The sequence below is a fragment of the Oncorhynchus keta genome, chromosome 23 (assembly GCF_023373465.1).
Source record: "Oncorhynchus keta strain PuntledgeMale-10-30-2019 chromosome 23, Oket_V2, whole genome shotgun sequence".
NCBI classification, from domain to species: domain Eukaryota; kingdom Metazoa; phylum Chordata; class Actinopteri; order Salmoniformes; family Salmonidae; genus Oncorhynchus; species Oncorhynchus keta.
The window spans coordinates 39,865,624-39,879,472 of NC_068443.1; the positions used below are offsets into that span (position 1 = coordinate 39,865,624).

A 13,849-nucleotide genomic window follows, 5' to 3' on the forward strand; every position below is an offset into this window, starting at 1 on the left:
CACAAGTAGATGATTGCGTCTTTTGCTGCTGCAAATACTGACAAGATATCTGAGGATTTGTAACAACTCAATATCTTTGAATGATCCAAACTGAGATCTTTCAGATTTCTGATAAAAGATATCGATCAAGAGAAACCAATATAACACGGCCCTAGTCGACCTTACAGTACCTGTATGTCTGTGGAGGTTACTGAAGGCAGGACGGCTCATACAAGTGGCTGGAATGGAGTGGAATGGCTGGAATGGAGTGAATGGCTGGAATGGAGTGAATGGCATGGTATCAAACACATGAAGAAAAAAACATGTTTGATAGCATTCCATTCACTCCATTCCAGCCATTCACTGCAGGAAGCTTGGCCCCAGTGATGTACTGGGCCGTACGCCCTATCCTCTGTAGTGCCTTGTGGTCGGAGGCTGAGCAGTTGCCATACCAGGCAGTGATGCAACCAGTCAGGATGCTCTCGATGGTGCAGTTGTTGAACCTTTTGAGGATCTGAGGACCCATGTCAAATCTTTTCAATCTCCTGAGGGGGAATAGGTTTTGTTGTGCCATCTTAACGACTGTCTTGGTGTGCTTGGACCATGTTAGTTTGTTGTTGATGAGGATGCCAAGGAACTTGAAGCTCTCAGCCTGCTCCACTACAGCCCTGTCGATGAGAATGGGGGCATGCTCTGTCCTCCTTTTCCTATACTCCACAATCATCTCCTTTGTCTTGATCACGTTGAGAGGTTGTTGTCCTTGCACCACACGGTCAGGTCTCTGACCTCCTCCCTATAGGCTGTCTCGCCGTTGTTGGTGATCAGGCCTACCATTGTTGTGTCATCTGCAAACTTAATGATGGTGTTGGAGTCGTGCCTGGCCGTGCAGTAATAAGTGAACAGGAAGTACAGGAGAGGACTGAGCACGCACCCCTGAGGGGACCGGGTGTGCTGAGGATCAGCGTGGCAGATGTGTTGCTACCTACTCCTACCACCTGGGGCCGGCCCGTCAGGAAGTCCAGGATCCAGTTGCAAAGGGAGGTGTTCAGTCCCAGGGTCCTTAGCTTAGTGATGAGCTTTGAGGGCACTATGGTGTTGAACGCTGAGCTGTAGTCAATGAATAGCTTTCTCACATAGGTGTTCCTTTTGTCCAGGTGGGAAAGGGCAGTGTGGAGCGCAATAGAGATTGCATCATCTGTGGATCTGTGGATCTGTAGGGGCGGTATGCAAATTGGAATGGGTTTAGGGTTTCTGGGATAATGGCGTTGATGTGAGCAATGACCAGCCTTTCAAAACACTTCATGGCTACAGATGTGAGTGCTATGGGTCAGTAGTCATTTAGGCAGGTTACCTTAGTGTTCTTGGGCACAGGGACTATGGGGGTCTGCTTGAAACATGTTGGTATTACAGACTCAGATAGGGAGGTTGAAAATGTCAGTGAAGACACTTGCCAGTTGGTCAGCGCATGCTCGGAGTACACGTCCTGGTGATCCGTCTGGCCTTGCGGCCTTGTGAATGTTGACCTATTTAAAGGTCTTACTCACATTGGCTTCGGAGAGCGTGATCGCACACCTGTCCGGAACTGCCGATGCTCTCATGCATGTTTCAGTGTTATTTCCCTCGAAGAAAGCATAGAAGTAATTTAGCTCTTCTGGTAGGCTTGTGTCACTGGGCAGCTCTCGGCTGTGCTTCCCTTTGTCGTCAGTAATTTTACTGCCCATTTACTCAAGTCTTAGCTTGAATGCTGGCAATGTCGTGCAATGGTAAAATATCTAAGAAAGTAGTAGGAAGTTAAGATACTCTTATACTTGTGTAGAAACACCGTAATCACACTATTAACAACATTGCACTATTATTACTGTTATTACTTAATACTTTGCTAGAGCATTGTGCTTTCAATGGCAGCATTTTGGGTTTGATTCCCATTGTGGGTCACAACACAAGAAAATGCATGCACTCACTACTGTAAATCGGTTTGGATTAAAGCATCTTCTAAATGGCATATTATTCCACTCGTGTAACAACCAAAAGCACAAACATGTCAGTCATTAACAGAGTCAGCAAGGAGTATGTTTCTATAACAGCCATTTGAACAGGTGCCAAGCTCTCACGCACCCCACCACCATGCCACCCCCACTCCAATACATTTAAATAGGTGTCTGTAAACCCACTGAACATTTTTATAACCAGGTTGAGCATCTGAACAAGGTAAGTGGGACTTGTACCCATTCATTCCACTCTTTCTCTCTATGATGCTCTAAGCTCTGCGAATTCACTTTGCCTTATGAATGATGATGTGCAAGTTGTTATTTGTAACACCATTCTGACATAAAATGTACATTGCTTGGTCAGAGTCTATGAGAATTTCTTGTACAGTATGTGTTTCTGTTTCCTACATTTTCATATATTACCTAATTCCTTTCTTTTAATTTTTGTGTGTATTGTTTTGTATTGTTAGGTATTACTGCACCGTTGGAGCTAGGAACATAAGCATTACGCTACACCCGTGATTACATCTGCCAAATATGTGTACGCAACCACATCATGTAAAATGTTTTGATTTTGAATGCAGTACTGAATATTTGAAGTCAATTTTCATTGTCCTCCAGTGGAGTTGCTGACATTGTGTCTACTCTTCTTTCTTTTGCTCTACAGACCCCAAGATGCAGGCTCTACAGGTTTTGTCTCTGACTCTGCTGTCCGTTCTGGCAGCTAACGCCCAGACCTTCCGCCCTGGAAAATGCCCCCAACCCCCCGTTCAGGCAAACTTTGACACCGCCAGGGTGACTATACCAAACACTTATTACCGTATATTAAGTTGCGGACACACTTTACTTGGATAGTCTGGATTTTCCATCTGTAGATGCTCTATACTATCAACAAATGTGTTGATAAGCAACTGCTTACTAAGGTTACAGTTAGGATTCGTATTAGAATAAGGGTAAAGGTAAGGGCTAGGGTAAGGGTTAAGATTAGGGTTAGAGCTAAGGTTAGTAGATAGTTGAACTGTTACTAAATGTCTGTAGACCATCTACAGATGGACTATCCAAACAAAGTGTCCCTGAAGTTGCTTCTATGCATTTGTAAGTAATTTGGATAGTTCATCTGTAGATGCTCTAGCCTATCTACAGGCTATCAGTAACATTTCAACTATCTATCTTACGAACCCTAGCTCCAACCCTAACCTTAACCCTTATCCTAACCCTAACTTAGATCTATTCCTGGGGGAGAACCTAACCCCAGAGCACTAAGCCATTCCATGTCATAAAATTGTCATGTAAACTTTTATCTTTGTCTTTGGTACAGTATCTGGGCAAGTGGTATGAGATCCAGAAGCTCCCTGCCATCTTCCAGAAGGGCGAGTGCAGCACTGCCACCTACTCCTTGAAGAGCCCCGGAGTAGTTGGTGTGCTCAACAGGGAGCTGCTGTATGTACATTTAAGAGATTGTTCAACAAAATAAAACGTTTGTACATTAAACTGAGAATCAGAGATATGACTTTGCCACGAGCAGCACCATAGATCCAGATGAGCACAACGCACCCAGAGAATCTCAGAGTATCTGCGCCTGTGCACAGGTTAGCTTCAATAGCTACAATGTGACAGTTTCTGAATCTGAAACAGCAAGAGAAGTTTATTATTGCGCTTCAATGCTGTTAGTTGTTGTGGAAATCGATCCGACATTGCTGTATACTTCATGAAGCGCTGACTCTAACTTTAAAGGAATAGTTAAGCAAAATGTAACTAATTTTACATGAAAGCAGACTGTCCTTTAATAACCCACGTCCGAGGCTCCTATTCAATCAACTACAGTTAAAGAAAAACCGCACTGTGGGTTTACTCAGAATGGTAACTTAAAAAAGGTGGGATGTCAATATCCAATGAAAATGTTCACAGCTTGCGTGGGGGTGACTCGGTTAACAAGGTTATCACCTCAGATACAGCATGAACATTCAGAGTGAACGTGCAAGTGCTGCTTTCCTTTATCTACTATTGATTGAACAGGGGCCCATGCGTAAGTAGGCCTCACAAAACGCCATTGTTAAATGTGTTTAACCTCTCTCTGTCCCTTTTTCTTTCAGGTCTAACAACACTGTCAATGCTATTACTGGCTATGCTAAGGTCAAGGACCCCTCTGAGCCCGCCAAGCTGGAAGTCACCTTCTTCGAGGGTAAACAAACTCTAATATATTTGTCTCAACATTCTTGTGAGGTTGACCTATATAAGTCCATTTGACATTTTATGTTGTCTGTCTTTGACCCATGTCTGGTCAGAGGCGTATATGTCTATGTATACTGTATGTTTTTGAATATATGTTTTCCTCTCCTGCAGACTCTTCCCCTGGCCCCTACTGGGTGTTGTCCACTGACTACGAGGGCCACTCTGTGGTCTACAGCTGCACTGAATACCTGGGCGCCTTCCACGTGGACTTTGCCTGGATCCTGAGCAGAGAGCCAACCCTCTCTAAGGAGAAACTTGGGGAGCTGTACAACGTGTTCACCTCCAACGGCATCAACATCGACGTGATGACCGTCACCGACCAGAGCCAAGAGCTGTGCGTTGACATGCCTCTGTGGGCCTAAGAGACTACCTGATTCAGTCTAGAAAATGCATATGTTTTACATTCATCACATGGCATGCACATAGAGTCCAAATTATTAGGAAATGTAAGCACCTTCATCTGCGTTTCAGCTGTGGATTTGATCTACGCAGGTGCTAGCACCAGCCGAGCGAGCCTCCCTCTTTAGTACGAGTGAAGTGAGTTTGGAACAACTGAATGTATGCTCCTTGGAAGTAGTTTTCACATACAAACATGTTTACAAATTAATACAAAATTAAAAGCTGAAATTGATTATAAGTATTCAATCCCTTTGTTATGGCAAGCCTAAATCATTTCAGGAGTAAAAATGTGCTTAACCAATCACGTAATAAAATGCATGGACTCATTCTGTGTACAATAATATTGTTTGACATGATTTTTGAATGACCATCTTATCTCTGTACCCCACACATACAATTATCTGTAAGGTCCCTCAGTCGAGCAGTGAATTTCAAACACAGATTCAACCCAAAAGAACAGGGAGTTTTTACAATGCCTCGCAAAGAAGGGCACCTATTGGTGCTTAACAAATCACGTAATAAGATACATGGACTCATTCTGTGTACAATAATATAAAACATGTAAAAAGCAGACATGGGCATGCTGAAGTTATTAATTACACGTTGGATGGTGTATCAATACGATACAGCGATACAGGCGCCCTTCCTAACTCTGTTGACAGAGAGGAAGGAAACCATTTAGGGACTTCACCATGAGGCCAATGGTGACTTTCAAACGGTTACAGAATTGAATGGCTGTGATAGGAGAAATCTGAAGATGGACCAACAACATAGTAGTTTCTCCACAATACAAATCTAAATGACAGAGTGAAAGGAATGAAGCCTGTAGAGAATATAAATAATCTGAAACTTGCATCCTTTGCATCCTTTGCAGTAAAACTGCAAAAGAATTGTCAAAGAAATTAACGTTATGTCCTAAAATACAAATTGCCTTGAAATTATGGCTGCTTCATGTTATGGGTATGCTTGTTTTTAGAATAAAAAGAAATGGAATAGAGCTAAGCACAGGCAAAATACTAGCGGAAAACCTGGTTCAGTCTGCTTTCCAAAAGACACTGGGAGACAAATACACCCTTCAGCAGGAAAATAACCTGAAACACAAGGCCAAATGTACACTGTTGCAAACCAAAACGAGATTGAATGTTCCAGAGTGGCCCAAGTCACAGTTTTGACTTAAATCGACTTGAAAATCTATGGCTGTTCGACTTGACAGAGCTTGAAAAATAGAAAAATAATCTGAATGTGCAAATATTGTACAAAGCTCTTAGAAACTCACCCAGAAAGACTCCCAGCTGTAATTGCTGCCAAAGATGATTCTAACATATATTGACTCGGGGGTGTGAATAATGATGTGAATCAGAAATTTCTGTATTTCAATTTCAATAAATTAGCAAAAATGGCTCCAAAGATGTTTTCACTTTATCATTATGTGGTATTGTGTGTATATGGGTGAGAGAAAAAAAATGTAATCCATTTTCAATTCCAACTGTACCACAACAATAATGTGCAATAAGTTAAGGGTTATGCATACTTTCTGAAAGCACTGTATGTGCACGCTGAATGCCCTAACCGCTAGACCACGATTGAACTCATTTGTACAGTTCATTCGTAACCTTACGATACACTAGACACTTGTATGTTGTAGTCTAGTGGAGCCCAATATCTACATTGTGTTATTAAGCTATACAATAACAATGATTGTTGATGTGTATGGCTGCATTTCAGATTTAAATGTTGCAGTAATAGGACCTAGGCCTAGTTTTTGATCGAGCGAGAAAGAACATTATTTTCATAGCAAGCCCTGATCCCAATGACTCGACAGACTGTTATTGACCTGGGGACAACAAATTCCTGTTGAATGGGCGACATGGAGCAGGGGCCTATATGGAGACTCTGAGCCTGGGCCGTCTGGAGGGAGAGTAGGGTCACAACTAGCACCTAGAACACCTGCATTCTGGATCTGACACACACAGAGTTTAATGTGAAGAAGTACTTTAAAGACAACTGCTGATGAAAAAAGTGCTATAAATGTGTATATAAATATTTACACAAATATATAAACATAGACATGAATAATTAATTATAATGCAGTCATGATAATTACATTTTGGGTTATTGACATGGATAATTATAATAATTATAATTATAATTAGGTATATTTGTTCTAAAATATTTTATTATTATCTTATTTTAAAAATGTTTATGCTTTTCAGAAGAAAAAACATTTTCAAACAATGTTTTAGTTTTGAGACTTACAAATAGTAGACAAGCGACCTAAATCTAACCTAAGTAATCAGACAAGTTTACCGATAATAATTGAACATGTGTAACGGATGTGAAACGGCTAGCTTAGTTAGCGGTGAGCGCTAAATATTGTTTCAATCGGTTACGTCACTTGCTCTGAGACCTTGAAGTAGGAGTTCCCCTTGCTCTGCAAGGGCCGCGGCTTTTGTGGAGCGATGGGTAACGATGCTTCGAGGGTGACTGTTGTCGATGTGTGCAGAGGGTCCCTGGTTCGCGCCCGGGTATGGGCGAGGGGACGGACGTAAAGTTATTCTGTTACACATGCATTACTCAAACCCAACCAACATGCAGTATGATGCTCCTCTAGGGTACCAGTAATTGCGTAGCTCAACCATGAATGAGAGCAATGTTCCCTCAAAAAAATGTGCGCACTCAGCAAATTTCAGGTGTGCTGAGCACAAACTTGAACTTTGTGAAAATTCTGCACAACTTCCAGCGCACATTTACTGGGAACAATGAGCCTGTACCCGCTTACAGTTTTAACAGTGGTCTATTTGGTCTTTGGTCTTATACGTTGGCTTTTTGATCATGATGTAGTGTCACGTTCTTGAGGAGAGACAGACCAAGGCGCAGCATGATATGGGTTCCACATCTTTTAATTCGTGAAACACACAAAAAACAATAAAGAGCAAACAACACTTGAAGCTATGGAGTGCTCACAGGCAACTACACCAAAACAAGATCCCACGAAACACAGTGGGGAAACGGCTGCCTAAATATGATCCCCAATCAGAGACAACGATGAACAGCTGCCTCTGATTGGGAACCATACCAGGCCAACATAGAAATAAACAACCTAGATTACCCACCCCAGTCACACCTCGACCTAACCAAAATAGATAATAAAAAGCTCTCTCAGGTGAGGGCGTGACAGTACCCCCCGCCCAAAGGTGCGGACTCCGACCGCAAAACCTGACTCTATAGGGGAGGGTCCGGGTGGGCATTCAGTCTCGGTGGCGGCTCCGGTGCGGGGCGAAGAACCCACTCAGCTCGCGGATCCGCCAGCATTGGTGGTGGCTCTGGTGCGGGACGTAGCGCCCGATCATCCCGCGGATCCCGCCATGGACCCGGGCTGAACACTGTGCCTGGACTGGACCTCGTAACTAGAAGCTCCGGGCCATGGATTATTACTGAAGGCTCCGGGCCATGGATCATCACTGGAGGTTCCGGACTGCAAACCATCGCTGGAGGTTCCGGACTGCAGACCGTCGCTGGAGGTTCCGGACTGCAGACCGTCGCTGGCGGCTCTGGACTGTGAACCGGAATGATGACACACTTTGCACGGCGAGTGCGGGAGCTGGCACAGGACGTACTGGGCTGTGAACCATACCAGGCCAACATAGAAATAAACAACCTAGATTACCCACCCTAGTCACACCCCAACTTAACCAAAATAGAGAATAACAAGCTCTCTCAGGTCAGGGTGTGACATGTAGGTCTACCAGAGTGGCCTGCCATAAAAAATTCAGGAGAAAATGCATCCCATAACATTTCAACATGGAAAAAGCTGTTCTGTCATTCCTACATTAGCAGCCAATGTGTGGTGTTCAATGTAGGCCTACATGCCATGATACATTTGAAAAACACAAGCAGGGTTCAAATCAAATTGTATTTGTCACATGGGCTAAATACAACAGTGAAATACTTAATTACAGATAAATAAGAGTTAATGCAAATAGTCCGGGTAGCTATTTGATTAGATGTTTAGCAGTCTTATGGCTTGGGGGTAGAAGCTGTTCAGAAGCCTCTTGGTCCTAGACTTGGCGCTCCGGTACCGCTTGCCGTGCGATAGCAGAGAGAACAGTCTATGACTAGGGTGGCTGGAGTCTTTGACCATTTGTAGGACCTTCCTCTGACACCGCCTGCTATAGAGGTCCTGGATAGCAGGAGGCATGGCCCGAGTGATGTACTGGGCCGTACACACTACCCTCTGTAGTACCTTGCGGTTGGAGGCCTAGCAGTTGCCATACCAAGTATTGATGCAACCAGTCAGGATGCTATCGATGGTGCAGCTGTATAATGTTTTGAGGATCTGAGGACCCATGCCATATCTTTTCAGGCTCCTGAGGGAGAATAGGCGTTGTCGTGCCCTCTTCATGACTGTCTTGGTGTATTTGGACCATGATAGTTCATTGGTTATGTGGACACTAAGGAACTTGAAGCTCTCAACCTGCCCCACTACAGCCCCGTTGATGAGAATGGGAGCGTGATCGGTCCTCCTTTGCCTGTAGTCCACAATACAGGACGGGACTGAGAACGCACCTCTGAGGGGCCCTCGTTTTGAGGATCAGCATTGCAGATGTGTTGTTCCCTATCCTCTGCAGTTGCAGAGGGAGGTGTTTTGTCCCAGGGTCCTTAGGAATGAGCTTGTCCTCAACTGGTAGCTTCATTAAATAGTATCCGCAAACCTGCAGTCTCAACGTCAACAGTGAAGAGGCGACTCCGGGATGCTGGCCTTCTAGGCAGAGTTGCAAAGAAAAAGCAATTGTTTTACTTGCCAATAAAAAGAAAAGATTAAGATGGGCAAAAGAACACAGACACTGGGCAGAGGAACTCTGCCTAGAAGGCCAGCATCTCGGAGTTGCCTATTCACTGTTGACGTTGAGACTGTTGTTTTGCGGGTACTATTTAATGAAGCTGACATTTGAGGACTTGTGAGGCATCTGTTTCTCAAACTAGTTGTGCACCGGGGCCTCCCACTCCTCTTTCTATTCTGGTTCGAGTCAGTTTGCTCTGTTCTGTGAAGGGAGTAGTACACAGCGTTGTACGAGATCTTCAGTTTCTTGGCAATTTCTCGCATGGAATAGCCTTAATTTCTCAGAACAAGAATAGACTGATGAGTTTCAGAAGAAAGTTATTTGTTTCTAGCCATTTTGAGCCTGTAATCAAACTCACAAATGCTGATGCTACAGATACTCAACAAGTCTAAAGAAGGCCAGATGGTTGCTGATAATGGGCCTCGTTACACCTATGTACAGTGCCTTGCGAAAGTATTCGGCCTCCTTGAACTTTGCGACCTTTTGCCACATTTCAGGCTTCAAACATAAATATATAAAACTGTATTTTTTTGTGAAGAATCAACAACAAGTGGGACACAATCATGAAGTGGAACTACATTTATTGGATATTTCAAACTTTTTTAACAAATCAAAAACTCAAAAATTGGGCGTGCAATATTATTCAGCCCCCTTAAGTTGATACTTTGTAGCGCCACCTTTTGCTGCGATTACAGCTGTAAGTCGCTTGGGGTATGTCTCTATCAGTTTTGCACATCGAGAGACTGAAATTTTTTCCCATTCCTCCTTGCAAAACAGCTCGAGCTCAGTGAGGTTGGATGGAGAGCATTTGTGAACAGGAGTTTTCAGTTCTTTCCACAGATTCTCGATTGGATTCAGGTCTGGACTTTGACTTGGCCATTCTAACACCTGGACATGTTTATTTTTGAACCATTCCATTGTAGATTTTGCTTTATGTTTTGGATCATTGTCTTGTTGGAAGACAAATCTCCGTCCCAGTCTCAGGTCTTTTGCAGACTCCATCAGGTTTTCTTCCAGAATGGTCCTGTATTTGGCTCCATCCATCTTCCCATCAAATTTAACCATCTTCCCTGTCCCTGCTGAAGAAAAGCAGGCCCAAACCATGATGCTGCCACCACCATGTTTGACAGTGGGGATGGTGTGTTCAGGGTGATGAGCTGTGTTGCTTTTATGCCAAACATAACGTTTTGCATTGTTGCCAAAAAGTTCAATTTTGGTTTCATCTGACCAGAGCACCTTCTTCCCCATGTTTGGTGTGTCTCCCAGGTGGCTTGTGGCAAACTTTAAATAACACTTTTTATGGATATCTTTAAGAACTGGCTTTCTTCTTGCCACTCTTCCATAAAGGCCAGATTTGTGCAATATACTTTGATTGTTGTCCTATGGACAGAGTCTCCCATCTCAGCTGTAGATCTCTGCAGTTCATCCAGAGTGATCATGGGCCTCTTGGCTGCATCTCTGATCAGTCTTCTCTTGTATGAGCTGAAAGTTTAGAGGGACGGCCAGGTCTTGGTAGATTTGCAGTGGTCTGATACTCCTTCCATTTCAATATTATCGCTTGCACAGTGCTCCTTGGGATGTTTAAAGCTTGGGAAATCTTTTTGTATCCAAATCCGGCTTTAAACTTCTTCACAACAGTATCTCGGACCTGCAGGGTGTGTTCCTTGTTCTTCATGATGCTCTCTGCGCTTTTAACGGACCTCTGAGACTATCACAGTGCAGGTGCATTTATACAGAGACTTGATTACACACAGGTGGATTGTATTTATCATCATTAGTCATTTAGGTCAACATTGGATCATTCAGAGATCCTCACTGAACTTCTGGAGAAAGTTTGCTGCACTGAAAGTAAAGGGCCTGAATAATTTTGCACGCCCAATTTTTCAGTTTTTGATTTGCTAAAAAAGTTCGAAATATCCAATAAATGTCGTTCCACTTCATGATTGTGTCCCACTTGTTGTTGATTCTTCACAAAAAAATACAGTTTTATATCTTTATGTTTGAAGCCTGAAATGTGGCAAAAGGTCACAAAGTTCAAGGGGGCCGAATACTTTCGCACGGCACTGTAGATATTCCATAAAAAATATCTACAGTTTCCAGCTACAATAGTCATTTACAACATTAACAATGTCTATACTGTATTTCTGATAAATGTTATGTTATTTTAATGGACAAAAAATGTGCTTTTCATTCAAAAACAAGGACATTTCTAAGTGACCCCAAACTTTTGAATGGTAGTATGTATTTATCACAAGTACATCAACATTTTCTCTGGTCCATTTTTTTCTATTTACAGTCATTTATTTTCTATTTTATTTTATTGTAATATTAGAGGCCATATGTCATGTACAGTAATATGACAAGTTAAATACTCTCTTGTGTCCCAAACCAACAGGGATGACTGTTACTCAAGGATTAGGCTTCAAAATAAGTGATTGTGTGTGTTTTTTGTAATCTGTTGAAAAATTATGATATACAGAATTTTAAGAAATTGATCATTGTTTACCTTTGGATAGCCCTGTCCTGCTTTTTTTTTTAGATTAAACCCGCTTTTAACCTTTTTGCCTCACAGTGACTCCATAATACAGGATGCAAACAAGCTGAACAGAAATCCCGATTTACATCCGGAGATTCTTAAATTAGCAGTTTAGCTAACTGTGTTAATACTCTGTTTACCAAATTCCTAAATCCTTTATTAGTGAGTTGCTCTTCTTTTTGGTGGGATGAAGTGAGCATTCCCCTCACAATATGTCTGTCTGGTTTGGCACCCTGCCCCCCAGACAGACAGACTGGATTTAAACCCAATTTTCTTCCAGTAAAATACATACTGTGAATGTGTGTTTGTCAAATATATGACAAATGTTCAAATACTACTGATATATTTGTGGTAAATGTCAGCATTTGTGTGCATTGTTGCTTTGCATATCTTGAGGAATATGACTTATTTACATGCTTTGTGAGAGTGTGCGCCTGTCTGTGTGTGTGCATAAGCATAGCAACAGCGTAATGACCCTGAGTCTACTTAGCTCTGCCCGATCCTCATGCTCACTCCTCGACTGGGGAGAGAGAGAGAGAGGGAAGGAGAGGGATGCAAAAACACCCCATCCCGGCCATCAATACAGCACACCTAGCTGTAGACTAATCCCACTTTATCCCTCCAGCATAAAAAAAAAAACGTAATTCGAGGGGCCTCTGCTGTAAACGGGTGGTGAGCACAAACTGTCAGATTAAGAAGTCTGAGAGGATGATCCCGGTCACACATTTAGCAGGATTTTATTTCCTACCAAATGACCAGCTTGCATGTTTGGCCAGAATCAACGTATTGAACTACAGGGAGTCTTAACAGTTGTGCCAAACCCAGAAACCTCACCAAAAAAAAAACCATGATTGTTCTTCCCACATAACAGTCCACACGGGCAACCTTCCCTGTACTGTTAGTGGCCACCGAGTGGTAGTGATTACTTATAAGGCCTCGCCATCGGAAAAAAAGGAAGCTAAAGCATTTAGGTGTCTTAACTGCGGCCTAAAGTGCTAACAAGGGCTTAGTGGGGTAAATGTTAAAAGAGGTTTAGCTGCCCAACGCTTAAGGCAGAACTCCTGGGAGTAATTACTGTGTAGCGCCTGGTCCAGCCGGTGCGTAGTTGGACGAGAAGATCACCTCGATTTCAGTAAGGGGGGACTTAACACTGGAGATAAAGCCAGACTAATGGAGATGAGGCGAAGCGGTATTTAAAGTTATTTTTTTGGTTAAGGCCTTTAGTTAGTCGTTAGCTATTGACACAGAACAAGGGTGTGGCTGATTGGCTGATCAGTTTGAGTTGTCACTTAACTTATCAGAGGTGTCTAGCTATGGCTACTATACCAAGGCACTAAGGAGTCTGTCACCATCAGATATTGTGAACTCCTAACCTGAAGATCGAGTGTAGCTGTAAGGTTTTGTACTGCTTTTTATTGAAATTCTATTCAGATTACCTTCCCGTTCTGTCTACTTCATTGGGACAAGCCAGTCACAAGCTCTTCTCATTGGTAGGAACTTGAAGGTGAGTTAATTGATATTTGTGTCCCCTTTCTCTCTGTTACTCTTCAATCCTGCTTCTCTCTATTCTACTCTCTCATTCATTCATTCTAATGTGTTGCAAGAGATAAACACTTTGAAATAAGATGTTATAGCATTTCATCATGTGAAGAGCAGCAAATACCATTAAAACAATACATATAATATATTATGACTCTATGTATTTCAAATTGTATGCATTTCAGAAAATAGACATGGTCAAATGTCTACATCAACTTTGTATCCCCGAAATGTTATCCTTAAAGGGATAGTTCAGCGATTTATCAAAATACATGGGGTTTGGGTCCAAAATTGCTAGCTTACGCATTTGTTGACAATGGCTAGTCTAAGCGTGG

At 42.7% G+C, this 13,849-nt stretch overlaps 1 protein-coding gene across 2 annotated transcripts; it reads left to right on the plus strand.

Annotated features, from left to right (window-relative positions):
* Positions 1-2,067: 2,067 nt before the first annotated feature.
* On the plus strand, positions 2,068-4,941 carry LOC118401710 (apolipoprotein D-like). 2 transcript variants are annotated; one of them, XM_035799289.2, is made up of 6 exons: positions 2,111-2,187; positions 2,438-2,508; positions 2,635-2,762; positions 3,286-3,407; positions 4,061-4,149; positions 4,311-4,941. In XM_035799289.2, the coding sequence occupies exons 2-6, from the start codon at positions 2,505-2,507 to the stop codon at positions 4,559-4,561; spliced, it is 594 nt and encodes a 197-aa protein (XP_035655182.1). In that variant the 5' UTR covers positions 2,111-2,187; positions 2,438-2,504; the 3' UTR covers positions 4,562-4,941. The 2 variants fall into 2 exon arrangements, with proteins under 2 accessions (XP_035655183.1, XP_035655182.1); XM_035799290.2 differs by lacking the exon at positions 2,438-2,508 and having other exon boundaries at positions 2,068-2,187.
* The last annotated feature ends 8,908 nt before the right edge of the window (positions 4,942-13,849 follow it).